At 42.3% G+C, this 16,850-nt stretch overlaps 3 protein-coding genes across 4 annotated transcripts; 2 read left to right on the forward strand and 1 right to left on the reverse strand.

The window, feature by feature from the left end:
* The first annotated feature begins 2,981 nt into the window (after window positions 1–2,981).
* LOC122043408 (receptor protein-tyrosine kinase CEPR1-like) lies at window positions 2,982–6,536 on the forward strand. Its single transcript, XM_042604002.1, has 2 exons — window positions 2,982–5,832; window positions 5,930–6,536. The coding sequence occupies exons 1-2, from the start codon at window positions 3,279–3,281 to the stop codon at window positions 6,304–6,306; spliced, it is 2,931 nt and encodes a 976-aa protein (XP_042459936.1). The 5' UTR covers window positions 2,982–3,278; the 3' UTR covers window positions 6,307–6,536.
* A 3,122-nt stretch (window positions 6,537–9,658) lies between these two features.
* Window positions 9,659–13,981, forward strand: LOC122043410 (ribosome biogenesis regulatory protein homolog). Of its 2 annotated transcripts, none has more exons than XM_042604005.1 (9): window positions 9,659–9,845; window positions 9,912–10,043; window positions 10,233–10,383; window positions 11,183–11,234; window positions 11,351–11,479; window positions 12,545–12,662; window positions 13,105–13,291; window positions 13,389–13,502; window positions 13,602–13,981. In XM_042604005.1, the coding sequence occupies exons 2-9, from the start codon at window positions 9,958–9,960 to the stop codon at window positions 13,728–13,730; spliced, it is 966 nt and encodes a 321-aa protein (XP_042459939.1). In that variant the 5' UTR covers window positions 9,659–9,845; window positions 9,912–9,957; the 3' UTR covers window positions 13,731–13,981. The 2 variants fall into 2 exon arrangements, with proteins under 2 accessions (XP_042459939.1, XP_042459938.1); XM_042604004.1 differs by having other exon boundaries at window positions 9,921–10,043.
* LOC122043409 (L-type lectin-domain containing receptor kinase SIT2-like) lies at window positions 13,841–16,337 on the reverse strand. Its single transcript, XM_042604003.1, has one exon. It carries the CDS (start codon window positions 16,095–16,097, stop codon window positions 14,061–14,063), a length of 2,037 nt encoding a protein of 678 aa, XP_042459937.1. The 5' UTR covers window positions 16,098–16,337; the 3' UTR covers window positions 13,841–14,060.
* Between the last annotated feature and the right edge of the window lie 513 nt (window positions 16,338–16,850).

The following is a 16,850-nucleotide window of genomic DNA, read 5'->3' on the forward strand; positions in this document are numbered from 1 at the left end:
TTTTTAATTCTTTTTGGCTTTGGTGTTGTATGATTGTAGAGATGAGCAGCTTGTCTAAGTCAGCCATTTGTTAAACTTATATTTTAAAGCTGAATTTAAATCATGATTTAGGCTATGAATTGTAGTGGTAATACAACATTGTAGTACTTTGTGAGCTTCAACTGTTAAAGTACACAAACTGTGGTTACAAAAGCAGTGTTTGAGTAGTGACACTTTGCCCTTATCCATGATTCCTTATCCTCTAGGGTCCTCCGCACCCCTTTGTTCTTTGTTATCCTTTATAAACTCCTTGGTTCTTCGTGGCTGACCGGATGCACCTCTACTCCCTTCACTTCTAATCTCTTTTTCTTTATCAACGGAGCAATCCTCCATTGTTGATTGTGAATTTTTCGTTACTTATCTTTAAAGAGCTTTCATCCATATATCATCTATTTATCACCATATAACATGACGTTCCTTGCCACCATGACTAAATAACATGACAACATGAATCACTTGAGGGGAAAAAAACTCATCCAATGGCTTCTAATCAAACACCTTTGAGCAACTAAGAATAGTTCAATGCATGAAGTTCTTGTTAATGTAGGATCTCAGAGCTATTGTGTATAGTTTTACTTTGTATTATAAGAGATTGTTTCAATGTCAAAAAATAAAATTAAAAAAGCATCAAAATTATACTTTATCCATCTCCACACACAACATTCAAGTTAATTAAGGATTAGCCATGGTGGGCATCTTATCCATCTCAAGATTCCACCTTCAACCAATGGCTTTTCTCACAAGTCAATCTCATGGCCCATGGGCTCTTCCATGTGTTGTTTCCTCTTTAGATTCCAAAATTTTTCAAATATAAATAACTCTTCAAATAAGCGAGAAAAAAATAGAGCACAAAATCTTTATCCACTAAGATAAATTGTGCGATGAAGTTGATATTGCTCAATCCGGGGCCTATTTGTGAGTCACTTTACTATAGTTAAAGCAATTGAGTCAAATTGATGTCGCTAGATTGGATGCCCAACTGATCGCAAGTTGTTCCGTCATAGTGAGCGCGATTTGGGCAAACTATTTGTTGCATAAAAAAAGGATTTGGTTCTAAAAACTAGTTATGTTGTTAAAACATGGACCATATATAGTTCTAATACCACTTTGTTTGGCTACTTTCGAATCATCATGACTTGCACCATTAAGCATGTGACGAATGTCTCATTAGCCCTCTAATCTCTTTCTCCTTTGCATTTGTTTTATTAAAGTGTGTTAGTGTAAAGTGCCACTTTGTCCTCTATTCAATAAACCCATCTACATCAATGCTTTTAGAACTCAAGAACAATCTAATCCTATTAGAATGATAACTACAATTCACTTAAACTAAAAATTTAACTTAATTTGAAACCCTTGACCTATCCCGACTAGCTCACCCAATTGATTCGTGCATAGTGGGACAACTAATTTGGACATCCACGTTGAAACCACTAAGATAAAGAGAGGGATTTGATTCAATGGTTGACAACTTTGGCACTAAAAATTTTTCTACTACTCACTCAATGTTTTTCCATTATCCCCCTAAACTTTCAAACACTTGCTTCGTTAATGTTAAGCTCAAGTTGGTTTATTTTATCATGATTCCATGTCAAACTCTTGGTGGTGTCATCAACATTAACACGAGACACATCAAGATAACCAAGTCGAGGAGAAGGTGAAATCTAACCCCCGGACAATACTCATGCATCTCAAGGATGTGCCTTATAAGAGTAGAATCCTTGAAAGCTAGACATGAACACAGACCATTCGATTTGAAAAGAAAAGAAAAAGAAAGGAGGTGTATAAATTGACAAGCAACTAGAGAAATACATAAAGTACAAGGGAAAGTTCATATCACTCCATAAACATCACACTCATCACACTCAACTATGAACTTTATATATTCTCCTTTAACTTCACAGTGGAGCATGTATGTGGTTAAATCTTTGCACAATAAAATGGAATATGTCTCATACCTTATCCATTTCAATCCATGTGAAGTATAAAGATTAGGGTTTCTCTCTTTGCGATTGAGATTATTTTGACAGTAAAGTTAAGTTAGTTTTTGTTTATGTAATACACTAAGTTGACATTAGTCAAAAAGCCTAGTAATTCTTATCTTAAGTTGTTAGTGATGCACAATGTGCCATAAAAATCTTAATCATATTTTATGAGTAAGTTGCGAGTGTGAATCATGTCTTCTATTATCATATATATGTCCAATAGGTTCCTTGTCGTCTTAGATGGTTAGAAATGCTTGAGGTAAAAAATGAAGTGGTTAGGTTGATATTCGAGAGTGACATGGTTGAAAAGATAATGTCGTTTTGTGTCTTGACCATAAACTTATCTACTGTAGTATTATTCTTTCAATTATGATTCTTTCTAGTGAATGACCTACAATACATTGCCATTTTATGGGTTGACAATAAAAATGTTAAGATTTTGACATCAAATCTAAGTAATATGGGTGGAAGCTTCAAGTACCCTCAAAATTGTTCATAGTTTTTTAAGGAACATTGAAAATTTTAATGACTTAAGTGAAGAAAGATAAAGCTTTGTACCTTGTACTTTCGCTCTAGAGTAAACAAGACTAAGGTACGATCTACCGAAACTCATCTCCACCTATGAACCAACACGGTCGACTCAAACAAGTTAGATTTCACCCTACTTTCTCGATTTCATCTCAATTCGTACAACTAAGATCCCAACTACTTCAAACTAATGATTTGATAGTCGAGTGCATCAAAGAATAGAACCAAGTCGGACCAATCTATAGACCCAACTTAGTTGAGGTGAAAAGACCTCAAACTCCTCCAAAGCAACCTATGTTCAACTCGAGCTACCGATCAATGATTGATCAAGTTCGACCTTCACTTAGCACAACTCCTAGAAACCCTATCCATGACTAGTGAGTAGACAGAACCTCAAAAATTAAAGCCCAATTACATCCTTCCACAAGAGTCGTCCAAGCCTAATCCAACCATGAAGACCTCTCACTCACTCAATCACTAGCTAGACAAGAATGTGAATCGCATTTGTAGGGCTAAAGGGTAACCATCAAATTCAGAGAGCATAAACCCTAAAGCTCCTTTTGTTGAGAAAAGACATGCATATCTTCTCCTCATGCACCTCCTTTATATCATTAGCTTCTTAGTGCCTTGATTCCCTATTCTCCACATACTTAAACATTCTCAACCCCCCCTGAAACCGCACCACAAACCCCACACCACAACAACAATAACACTCTTCTTCTCCTCGCCATGGTCTCATCTTTCCTTCTTCCCCTCTCCTTTCTCCTCCTCTTCCTCCTCCCTCTCGCGGCCGCCGCGGCTACTGACTCTGCGGTCGCCGCGGCTACTGACTCTGCGGCCGCCCAATTCAACTTCCTCTCCCTCCTCAAGAAGTCCTTCAAAGGCCCCTCCATGGCGCGCTGGGACTTCAACCGCTTTAACGACCTTGACTCCCGCGCTAATTATTCCTATTGCAACCTCCCCGGCCTAGGCTGTGACAGCGCTGGTGACGTCGTGTTGATTGACCTGTCCTCGTGGTTTCTCGCCGGCGACTTCCCTGCGGGTGTATGCTCCGCCCTCCCGGCCCTCCGCGCCCTCCGCCTCGGCTACAACGAGATCCGTAACGGGTTTCCCGGCGACCTCACCGACTGCTCCTTCTTGGAGGAGCTCAACCTCACCCACGCCCGCATCACCGGCGGCGTCCCTGATCTGTCCCCTCTCCGGTCTTCCCTCCTAGCTCTCGATCTCTCCAACAATTACTTCACCGGTGAGTTCCCCGTCGCCGCTCTGGCCAACCTCTCCCTCCTCGAGTATGTCAACTTCAACGAGAACCCGGGGTTCGAGGTGTGGAAGCTGCCGGAGGCAATCGCCGGCTTTACGAATCTTAAAGTGTTGATCCTCTCGACGACGAGCATGCGGGGGAAGATCCCGCCGTGGATCGGCAATATGACGTCGCTCACTGACCTCGAGCTCTCTGGGAACTTCCTCGTGGGGAATATTCCGGCGACGTTGGGGAGACTCCAGAAACTCCAGCTGCTGGAGCTCTACTACAACAAGCTCACTGGCGAGATTCCCCACGAGCTCGGAAACTTGACGAGCCTGATCGACATCGACATGTCGGATAATCACTTAGTCGGAAGCATACCGGCAAGCCTCTGCGGCATCCCTGGCCTCCAGGTCCTCCAAGTCTACACCAACAACCTCACTGGAGAAATCCCCCAAGTTCTCGGAAACTCCTCTGCTTTGACGATCCTGTCTATCTACGGCAACAAACTCACCGGCGAGCTTCCAGTCGACCTCGGCCGGTACTCCAACTTGATCGTGTTGGAAGTGTCGGAGAATCTTCTCTCTGGTCCACTCCCACGCTACGTCTGCGCTCAGCGCCAGCTGCTCTACATTCTCGTGGTGAGGAACAACTTCTCCGGCGAACTTCCGGCGAGCTACGGAGAATGTAATTCTCTGCTCCGTTTCCGAGTCAACGACAACAACCTCAGCGGTAGGGTTCCGGAGTCCCTCTTCGGGCTTCCCCACGCCTCCATCATCGACCTCGGATTCAACAGCTTCGAAGGCATCATTGCCAAATCCATCGGCAATTCCAAAAACTTGACTGCGCTTTTCCTGCCGAATAACAAAATCTCCGGCGTCCTCCCGCCGGAGATCGGACTGGCGACAAGTTTAGTCAAGATCGATCTCAGCAACAACCTCCTCTCCGGGCCAATTCCTGCCGAGCTTGGGCATTTAACTTTGCTCAACCAACTTTCTTTACAGGGGAACAAATTCGACTCCTCCATTCCCGAATCCTTGTCCTCGTTGAAATCTCTCAACGTCCTCAACCTCTCCAACAACCACCTCACCGGAAAAATCCCAGACAGCCTCTGCGAGCTTCTTCCAAACTCATTAGATTTCTCCAATAACCAGCTCTCGGGGCCGATCCCGTTCCCTCTCATCAAGCAGGGCCTCATCGACGGGGTGGCCGGGAATCCCCTGCTTTGCTTGCCGTTCCACGTCAACTTGACCGACCCTGTTTTCACGCTCTGCCCTCGGCGGAACTTCCGGCGGCGGCTCAACAACATGTGGATTGTAGGCGTCTCCGCGATTCTTGCTATCTTCGTCGTGCTCCTTCTGGTGAAACGCTGGCTCGGTAAAAAGAGCGTCTTGATGAAACAAGATGCGTTTTCCTCTTCGTCGTCGTTCTCCTATGACATCACTAGCTTCCACAAGCTGAGCTTCGAGCAGCATGAGATAGTCGAATCGCTGATCGAGAAGAACATCATCGGGCACGGTGGGTCGGGGACGGTATACAAGATCGAGCTGAGCAACGGGGAGTGGGTGGCGGTGAAGAAGCTGTGGAGCAGGAAGACGAAGGACCCGGTGACAGCGAAGGAGGAGCAGCAGGGGAGCCTGGACAGGGAGCTGAGGACGGAGGTGGAGACGCTGGGGAGCATCCGCCACAAGAACATCGTGAAGCTCTACTGCTGCTTCTCCGGCGTAGACAGTAAGCTGCTGGTGTACGAGTACATGCCCAACGGCAACCTGTGGGACGCTCTGCACCAGGGGAAGAGCTTATTGGAATGGAACACCAGACACAAGATCGCGCTGGGGATCGCGCAGGGGATCGCCTACCTCCACCACGACCTGCTCTTCCCGATCGTCCACCGAGACATCAAGAGTTCCAACATCCTCCTCGACGCCGATTTCGAGCCCAAGGTGGCGGATTTCGGCATCGCCAAGGTTTTGCAGGCCGGCGGAAACAGGGAGACTTCCACGACGGTTATTGCCGGTACTTACGGTTACTTGGCGCCAGGTGAAAACTCTAGTTCGTTACGAATTTGACACTTATCTTCCGGAATTTACAAAAATTACATTTCACCCCTTGAAAACCGTTTCATTGGCTATTGCAGAGTACGCTTATTCGTTCAAAGCTACCACGAAATGCGATGTCTATAGCTTCGGAGTCGTTCTAATGGAGCTGGTTACCGGGAAGAAACCAGTCGAGGCAGAGTTCGGAGAGAACCGCGATATCATCCACTGGGTTTCGAGCAAGATGAGCACCAAGGAATGCATAGACGAGGTGCTAGACAAGCAGCTGGCATGGAACCCCCTCAAGGAGGAAATGATCCAGTTCCTCCGCATCGCCATCCGCTGCACTTACAGCAACCCATCCCTGCGTCCGACGATGAACGAGGTCATCCAGCTCCTCACCGAGGCTCATCCTTGCAAGCCGGACGCAAACGGACCGCCCTTCAAGCTAGTCGAACCTCGTCACCGCAAAGGCTAACGACCCAACTAAGGCCTATCTTTAGCTACTACATACAACTAATACCATAGTTTAATCACTCCACTTATAGTTTAAAAGATAGGAGCATTTAGAACTGGAAAGGTTCCTGCTTTGTGCTTACATTAGTCAGCTTTGTCCTCACGCAGCATCTGGTGCCTCTGAGAGGTGGACCTTCATGTACATATCAATCACTGTTTTTGTCGAAAAAGAGTATTCTCTTCTTCTTATCATATTGGTGCCTTTTGGCTAATTTGGCTTTTGTTTTATGAGGGTGATCTCAAAGAATATGCCAAAAAGTAGGGTGTACTGTTGATTTGTTCCTCCATCATTCTAATGCAAAAGGTATCACCATATATAGGGCTTTGTCTCAATTTGAGAGGAAGGGAAAGCAAAAAAAGTTCCTTTGGCTTTGTAGGCTCCGGACGAGTAGATTGCACGAGAGTAAAGATACTTTTCTGTGTTTACTAGATATGGAATTTGATCAAAATCGGACGGAATAACTTTCCTTTAACCGCGACTATGCGAATTTGTGGCGAGCTTGTCGGCAATTCTTGCGATTGGTGAGGATGAAAGGGTAGGACGGTGAGAGTAGATGTGTGGCACTTGTTTGTTAGCTAAGTTCCACCGTGCATAGTGCCATTGATTTCTCTCTGAATGAGTGGAGTTTGATCAATAATGCAAGAATTGGTCAATTCCTATAGATATGGACACTTATGATCTTCGATAAAATGGTCAATGGGCTCACGAGCAAACCACAGCTCTCGGCCAAACTATTAAGATTGAGCCAACCAAAACCTCAATCTGAGGTTGAACTCGATTCTAGAGTACTCTGAGCTTGAGCTGAGCCTGAACCGGGTTCGATTTATTGAGATTTGGTGGAAGGCTTGAACCGGTTTGATTTGGATTGAGAATTTGAGATCGATAACCATAACCTAATCGATGCGAACCTTATTCCATTTACGCTTCGGACTATTTTGTTGCCGCAATCATATCCTTCGCAGCAGCGTTAGCTGACCGCGCTCCGTCGCTCTCTGTAACCTGTTTGTTTAATGTTTTATATTTAATTTAGGGTTACAAGGTTGCAAACATAGTCCCATATTGAAAACACATGAGAAAAATTATGGGTTTATAAGAGGAAAAAAATCTCCATTGGCATGAGACCTTTTGGATAGAGCTTAAGAGCAAAATTATGAGGGCTTAGGTTCAAAGTGGACAATATCATGCAATTGTGGAGATATTTAAATTTTTTTCGATCCTACATGAGGGTTTAGACTCACAATAAATATATATCAGGGCTGACCCTGGCTTTTAGGAGCCCTTGGGCGAAAAGAGAAAAGTGATCTCGAAAAAAAATTTACTAACATACAATTTGAATATAGTTTAATAGAAAAACTTGAAAATCAATATATTTCATTTAAAATATGGTAAACTCCATGCAAAATTTATTTCTCAAGTTTTTTCAAAAAATGAACACCATACAAAATATGTTTTCTAAGTTTCTCCAAAAGTGTAATACCTACAAATAAAAAAAAAATAAGTATAAAATAATCGTTGAAAATATCTATATCTTCTAGGATTTTGAGAAGCAAAGTCATCAATAAGGTCTTCAAAATTAAGTTTTTCTAACACCTCATTTTCGATACATAAAATTATCAAACCATTTACATTCAAATCATTATCATCATTTTATCCCAATTCTTCTTGCTGTTGCATGATTATGATAATTATTTTCTCTCAATTCTTCTCGCTCATTGATTGCATGATTATTTAATTCTTCTTGATTACTCGATTACTGCTCATTTGTTACATGATCATTTAGTTCTTCTTGACTTTCTTCTTGCAATTCATCAACTTAATTTTCAATTGAAGATTTAGCTTTAAAAAACTTACAAATAACACCTTTGTGAGTTTTAATAATCTGTTCCACTCTTTTTCTTTTATTTCTTTTCTAATTCCAAGATTGATATTTTTTTAGAAATATGTTTGTATTACAAATTTCAAATGTAAACATAAAACACACATAATCAGCAACAAAGCTAACAATAAAATAAACACGAGCAGTGAAAATAATAGTCAAAGAACAATAAAGTCTGGTTTGTGCTTGAAGCAATCGATATAATTTATTATATGATAATTAAAATTGGATGATTTATTTAAATTCTTTTAAATCGGTAAGAAAAATTATAAAATATTGACTCCAATACAATATTAAAAATTGACAATAAGAAAAAATATAGATAAGTAGGTAACTTACGTTGTAAGTTTGTGTATTGATGAATGATGATGTTGATGAAATTAAAATTAATAAACTTTTCTAATTTAATTAGAAGAGATTCAAAAGAGAAGAAAGGAGGAAATTAACGTTCAAGATTCATACTTTACTCTTTAGAGTCTTATAACTTCTGTAAATAAATTAATGAAGAACGAATTGTATAATAAATAAAATCTTGGAAAAAGGGGAAAAAAGGGTCGTTTACCTTTCTTCTTTTTGTTCTTTCTTTTCTTTTTTAGATTGTTTTCTTAAATTTTAATAGAAAATATATTTTTTGGGACCTTTATTAAAATAATTCAACAATATATATATTTTTGGACCTTTATTGAAATAATTCAATCAAATATATTTTTAAATTTTTTATTAAAACAATCTAAGTATATATAATATGCATGTCAAAATTAGGGGCCCCTAAAAATCGGGGGCCCTTGGCCATCTCCCCTGGTGACATGTCTCAGGGTGGACCTTGATATATATATATATATATAATATACCGCTTGTCTACGGTTTTGTCCCTGCGATTTGGCACGGCTATGATGAGCTGGACGTGCCACGTAAGCAAAAAAAAAAAAATAAATAAAAGGAAAAATCACTACCGTAGTCGGACAACCATTTCTCCACCTCTCCCGTTAGTCGCTGCTGGTATTCACATGACGTTGGCGGATCACCCCTCGGTCGGATCACAACCGGATCACTGTCGGATTCCGGCCGAATCTTGGCTGGATTCCGGTCAGATGGCGCCCGGAATCCGGTCGTTTCATGGCCAAAATTTATCGCGGCGCTAGCAGACGTAGCGCTGCCGATTCTAAGTGCGATCCCGCCGGTTTTTTACTTCCATTTGGTTAATTTAGTTTTAGTAAAATTATCGTTCGATTTTAGTTCGATTATTAATTGAATTAAGGGCTCACGAGCAAACCACTGGCTATTGAGATTGAGCCAAACCAAAACCTCAATCTGAACTCAATTCTGGAGTACTGTGAGCTCAAGCTGAGCCTGAACCGGGTTCGATTTATTGAGATTTGGTGGGATGCTTGAACCGGTTCGATTTGGATTGAGATCAATAACCATAACCTAACCCAATTTCATTTACGCTCCCGACTATTTCGAGAGCAGCAGCCGTCGACACCGCCGCCGCTATCGTCTCCTTCGCAGAAGCGTCGGCCGACCGCAGCGGAGCTCCGTCGCTCTCCGGAAAGACTATAGATTCGAAGGGCTTAAACCCTTCTCATCACCGGCAGCGACCGTCTTCCGCAACGGGAGAAGAGGGGTGAGTCATTCGGATGCAAATTGAATATTTTCCTTCAATTTGGATAGAGGCCTAATATTGCTTCAGTTGTATCAGAGAACAACCTTCTCTTCCTACCCGTCGCACCTTCGTGATGGAGTCGGAGAAGTTTCAGGTCGACTTGGGAAACCTTATGGCATTTGATCCCGCTCACCATTTCGAATCCATCCCCTCTTCTCGGTTCGTAACACATCTCTTTTTGTTACTTCTGAGCGTGAATCGGACTTTTTTTTTTCTTACTCGGTGCAATCTGCAATTGTATTTTTAATTTGGGAGTTTGGCTGTACTAAAATCTTGGGATTTTTAGAGATTGAGTGGTGTTGAACTATATATGTGAGCTTCTGTATTTTCCTTCGCTGTAATGATTAGGGAGGAGCTAACCAAGGCGTGTCTAGAGAAAGGCACGGAGCTAGTCCAAGCCATAGCCAATGTTCTTTTTGCACTTCCATCGACTGAGGATCGTGATGGTCCCATCGTTCGTTTGCCGCAGCCCACAACCAAGCTTCCCAGGGAAAAACATGTATGTTTTTTCTTCTGTGTTCATCAATCCTGATATTTGGTCACTTATGAGTTATTGTCAAATTTATTGTATTTTGTTGTAATTAGAAGAACATGTAACAGTATTTATTTCTTAACTTCTGGTAATGTGCAATGTCCTTTATTATAAAGAGAAAAGTAAAATAGATCTTGTAGCCATGAAAATGGCTAGTAATTCAAGTTCCCAGACCTGGGAACTAATAAATCTTCAGTGATCAAGTGCATAGGTGCATGAGTCTACGATTGACAGGCACACACATTGCTTGACTTATTGAATTTGGCAACTTTTTTATTTCTCCAATTTTTGGTGTTTGAATGCATGGAGTCTTGATTTTGCAGTCTGTTCTGCTTTGATTCCTTGTAACCATTTGGTTAGTGTTCATACTTTTTTAATTGTAACATGTCTATGGTAACTAGCCCAAGTTTCTTATCAGTTTGTGAATATTATTTTATTTTTTGTTCACACCAGCTCAGGATATGGGTTGCATTGACCTAAGTGAAGCGCCAGTTCCTTCTTATGGAAATTACACAGTTTTAAGTTTCTTTGTTGCTTTCTTTTTTCTTGAGCAAGGAATTAGAATAACTGATACTGTAAATTCATTTGCAAAGAGCTTCATTCAAATGATTTATGATACTCAATTTTCATGTCATCGCAAATGGATATTGTTCTATTATCCTTGCATTTTCTTCCAGCAGTTTCCTATATCATTCTTTGACAATTTTTATTCTTGTTTGTTTTATATATTCTTGATAACGCTGACTGAGTTTCTATTTCTTTTCAGTTCCCGAAACCCAAGCCTCCTACGAAGTGGGAATTGTTTGCTAAAACGAAAGGTTAGTTGTACTAGACACTTGATGTCCTAAAGTAATCTGATTCAGTTTTAAATATTTATGTATGTTTTTTCTTGATTACAAGATGCAATTGAATATCACTATCTTTCATTTTGCAGGTATAAAGCCGCGGAAGAAAGGGAAGCGTGCTTTTGATGAACAAACTGGTGCTTGGAAAAGGCTTCATGGTTATGATCGGGTAAATGATGATAAAGATATACCAATCATCGAGGCCAAATTGACAGATGGTAATGGTTCATTTGATTGTATTTGATTTAAAGTTGGCATCATTTTGTTTTTTTACCTTTTATTATCTATATGTGCTAATTGATTTACAATCTTGGGGAAAATTATTTTTGAGATTAATTTGATTTCACAATATAATAGTAAAAGGAGAAAAGATACGTTTTTCCGTACTAAGAAGTCTGGAAATAAATCAATGCCTAAATCAGTCTTATGGTAGTAGTCAAGGTACCAAAGTACATATTTAGTTCATGTGTAGACATTGCCATTTAATTGAAATGGAAATATATAGATGTGTTTTTCCATTTATAATATACAAGAAGCATCTAGCTTGGCTTTTGGAACCCAAAAGAAGTCCAAAGTGAAGTTCATTGGAACTGAAATGAAAATATAGTGTGTGTGGGTTATTCAACACTGAAAGCAGTCCCAAGATCGAACAAAGCCATCTAATGAGACTCAAAATCCAATATCTCAGCTCCAACTCTTTGCTCCATTTTTGAAAAAAAAAAAATTCAATCCTAATTTCCATATAGCTATATGGCGCAACGGTAAAGTTGTTACTTTGTGACCTAAAAGTCATGAGTTCGAATCCTGGAAACAACCTCTTGCAAAAAGTAAGGTAAGACTGTGTATAATGAATCCTTCCTCGGGACCCCGCATGGTGGGACCTTCGTGCACGGGCTGCCTTTTTGTTTTTTTGAAGGGGAACTTTGGTGCAATTGTAAAGTTACTGCCATATGACTTGGTGGTCATGGGTTCGAATTGCGGAAACCACCCCTTGCAATGAATGATAAGATTGCGTACAATAGACTCTTTCTCGAGATTTATTAGTGGGAGGTTTGTGCACCGGACTATCCTTTCTATATTTGTTTACCACTTTGCCTCCATTGTCCTATAGTGGTGGTGTGTGTTATGAGTGCTAGTCATTTCAACTGTTTATGTGTCTTGTTTAACAGCCAGCTATGAGTGTTTCATGTCTCATATTGTTTGAATGGAATTCGAATATGGTTATTCTAGCATGGTTATTCTTTTTTTCCTTCGTTTGATTTATCTATTGCTATTTTTTGCAGAGCCAGGAGAAGATCCGTTTAGCAAAAGAAAGGCTGAAAAGAAGAAACGAGTTGAAAAACAAGAGAAGAATCGGTTGGGAAACCTTAAGCAAGCTGCAAAAGCTGGTGCCCTTCCAAGGTTATCTTTGTTCTTGTTCTACCTTTTTAACTCTGGTGCTATGAGTACACAAGGAAATAACTACTTTTCCTACTGACAAACGCCATCCATATTTTTTGTATTGGTTATGCTACATATCTTACAAATCCTTTCAATAGCTGGAAAAACTCTATGGTGCCAACACTAAATAGTTGAGATGGATTATTCAGACCTGCGAGCTTCTATAGTTATGGGTATCATGTTATATTTTCTGTTCATGGATTGCTAGCATTGGAGCATTCACAAGTTGTTTTGTAGTACTATTGACTAGCATCAAACATGTACCATAAATCCTAGGCAACTCTTCCTATACATGTTTGTTTGCTTTCTCCCATGTATGAAATTAGTTACCCAGAAGAACTTTAAATGTTGTCAGACTCAAAAATTACCTTCTGATCTTCTAGTAACACAATTTCCGTTGCAGTCACATACAACTGGCTGCAACAGCATTGCCCATAACAGGAACTCGTACAGATGTGCCACGAAAATCGAGCAAAGAAGAACTTGAAAATGTAGCTGGGATGGCAGCAACAGCAACAGCAAGTGGTGGGAAATTTGACCGAAAGCTTCCAGGAGAAAAACCTCTCAAGCATGCTGGGAAGCATCGGAAGGTGGGTAGTAAGAGTAACCTCCAGTTCTTATTTTCTAGCTTATCCATTTCATCTTGCAAACTGTTTCCTTAATAATTGCTTTCTTTTGTGCATATAGTTTCTCCCTGTCGTCGAAGGCAAGGGGATGAGTTCGCAAGAGCAGAAGCAAACAGCCAAAATTCTTGAGCAGCTGATGTCTAGAAGCTCTAATGACATACTCGACGTCAAAAAGGCAAGATTCAATTCATGTTTAAACAAAGAGATTCAGCTTGTAGTTTTTGTTTACATCGAGTGGCAAAAACACCACCTCATTATGTCCATTATGGAACAGGCTGTTACAATCTTCAACGTGAAGAAGGAAAAGAAACGAAAGATGGAAAAGGATAGAGAGAGATCTTCTACAGCCAGCAAGCTTAAGCCCAAAAAGCAGTCTCTCAAGAAATCATCAAAGAAACACTAAATTGCTACAGCATTAGTTTATCAACTCTTGTTATCGAAAATTACTCTCCGTCTTGGCTATACTCCTTAATGTATCCTCGAATTTTGTTCAACTAGTTTGTCAAAACCGTGTTCCATTATTTAGTACAGTTTGCCCCAGAAACTGAAGAGCTGGTGAACTATAGTTTAGTGTTCTAGTTTGCTTGAGCATTTGTGAGTGAACCTTTAGAACAAGAATGGGGGTCTCTATTCTTATGATAACTATTCAGCCAATCGTATCGTTGTTAACACCGACACAAAAAAAATAAAAAAAAAATGCTAAACATAATTTGATTATGTTTTTCTTTCCAGGTTATGTCATGTGCTGTCGAACTCCGGTGATTGGAGGTGCCGAAGCCACTGAAGACGACGATGGATACTGTGACATATAATCCTTAAAACTCCTACTGTGCAGCAGTGCTATCTTTTTGAAGCTCAAGTAAGTTGCTGTCAGCTCCGGCAGCGGCGAGCTCCCATCCAAATACTCGACGACTCGACGCATAGTTGGCCTCGCCGCGGGCAGCGGATGCGAGCAGAGCAGCCCAAGCTTCAGCACCAGCTCCACCTCCTCCGCCACAAACTCCTTCCCCAACTTGGTATCCATTGTCTGAAGTATTGACCCCTTCCGCCAATTCTCCAGCACCCATTCCAACAGCACGAGTTCGTCGACATCGGCGACCCAATCCACCGGTCTCCGCCCGCACGCAACCTCCAAAAGGAAGGTCCCGAAGGCGAACACGTCGGTCGCAGCCGATGCCCGCCCTGTCCGCATCATCTCCGGCGCGAGGTAGCCCATGGTTCCAACTATGTGGGTGGTTTGCGGATCGGAGCCATGGTCGTAAAGCCTCGCCAACCCAAAGTCGCCTAATCTTCCCTTCATCTCGCCGTCGAGCATTACATTGCTGGCCTTGACGTCCCTGTGGATCACCATCTGCTCCCAGTCCTCGTGGAGATAGAGCAGGCCTGACGCCACGCCTTTGATGATCTTAAACCTCGACGCCCAATCGAGAGATGGCCGGAACTGATCGTACAGAAACTTGTCGAGGCTACCATTGGGCATGTAGTCGTAGACCAAGAGGAGCTCCCCCTTTCGCCGGCAGTAGCCCAGCAACCGGACGAGGTTCCGGTGCCGGAGACGGCCGAGGCTAACGATCTCTGCGATGAACTCCTTCATCCCCTGCCTTGACTCGTGAGACACCTTCTTCACTGCCACTTCCACTTTGGCCCTCGGCAAAATTCCCCGGTATACCCTGCCGAAACCGCCGTAGCCAAGCGAATTTTCCTCTGTGAAGCCGCCGGTGGCATCGAACAGGTCCTTGTAGGAGAACCGGTGAGGGCCGTATTCCCTTTCCCAGTCCTCCAGAAGCTCCGCGTACTTGATCCTTCGTTTCACCACCAACGCCACGACGCCGGCGATCGCCAAAACAATTCCGGCGGAAGTCAGTGAAATTCCGATCGCCAAAAGCCTGGATCTGTGATTGGATTTGGTCCGAGGGAGAGACGGGAGCAACGAGTAGTCGAGAGCTCGCGCCGTGCCGTTGATCTTGAAGCTCCAGCCGAGGACATAATGAGCAGTTTGATACGAACCAGTGGAAGCAGAGAATCCGATGAACATGGAACCCAAGAACACCGACGAAAGATCGATCGTCGTCGATAACAGCGGCCTTCTCGGCTTCGCCATTGGAACTCGAGCCAAGGTAACATTAAGCTGCAAGCTCTCTGCATCATATTCCACCCACGCTTGCATGACTTGCTCGCCGACAAGGCTCAAGTTCTGGAAAACACCAGTATCGTCGGAGAAGTAGCCGGCGGGGACGGAAACGTTGGACGCCACGCCGTTGATGTCGATCCCGACGTGGTTGTCGTCGATATCCTGGACATCAGGATTGTAGATGGTGTCGAGCTCGACGGCGAAGACGTGGTTGGTGGCGTTGCCGTTGTTGTTGGGATTGAAGAGGCCCAAGTACTGACTCCCCAAGGCGCCGGAGAAGTTGTCGGAGCGGGAGATCACGAGGGCGAGCCCGTTGCCGCCGATGTACCTGTCTTTGAGGATCGTGGCAAAGGCGAAAGTGGCGGAGAAGGAGACGACGGAGCCGTTAAGGGGAGCTCGGAATTGAATCGGCGACGGGTAGAAGGCGTGGCCTTTCATCTGCCTCGTGTTGTTGGTGAGCTTCAAGAGGCCGCCGGGAGTAATCGTGGCGGTGCCGTCGAGCGTGAGGTTCGCCCCCCGGAATCCATTGAAGGTAAAGTCATCTTCAGCGCCGGTGGCGATTCCAGCTGAGAGACGGCGGTGGAGCAACAGGAGGAGGAGGAGGAGGCGGCGGCGGAGGAGGAAAGTGCTCTGACACATGGTGCGAGTTTCAATCTTTGGAGCAAAATGCAAGACAAATGTAACTCCACGTTGCCTTTCGTGGAAGGAAAGAAAGAAAGAAATTGGAGAACATCAACATCAATGAGGTAGGTCGATTTGCAGGTTCTAATTTAATTTAATGACATCTCATAGTGAAGGAAGATTTATCTATTGATTTAAATTGGATTTTTGACCGAATTGTAATCTATTAATCGACTACTTCCGATCGGAAGAGGCCAAGTAATTGTACCAACCAAATGCCCTCTGCAATTTCAGTCTGGCGTTCAGACTTCATGCTTTATACTTCATGTGAGGGCATGGAGAGGGAGGTCAACAATTCTCCTCCTGTGTCGATAGATGTTTCTCACCTAAAGATTCATGAGATCACATTAGAATCAAATCGTACGAGTCTCGTGATCACGAAGATATCAATTTCAGAATTTATTTGAGGTTCAAATAATTGAGAATGAGAATGTTACGACCTTCACAAAGGAATTAGCAAATAGATTTTTAAGCGAAAAAGTCAAAACTACTACATTTCTTACAAAATTAGAGTTAATAGGGTACAATGAGAAGGATAGCATTAGAGTACATAATAATAGATATATCAAATTTAGTTACAAGACTAAAAACACTAAAGTTTGAAATATTCTAAAGTGTTCTTGTAAACTTAGCCGGTCTTAATCTCTTTATCTACATAGTCCACTCACTTCAAAATAAATTATAACTTCTAAAACGAAAAGTTGATACTAA

The sequence above is a fragment of the Zingiber officinale genome, chromosome 2A (assembly GCF_018446385.1).
Source record: "Zingiber officinale cultivar Zhangliang chromosome 2A, Zo_v1.1, whole genome shotgun sequence".
NCBI lineage: Eukaryota > Viridiplantae > Streptophyta > Magnoliopsida > Zingiberales > Zingiberaceae > Zingiber > Zingiber officinale.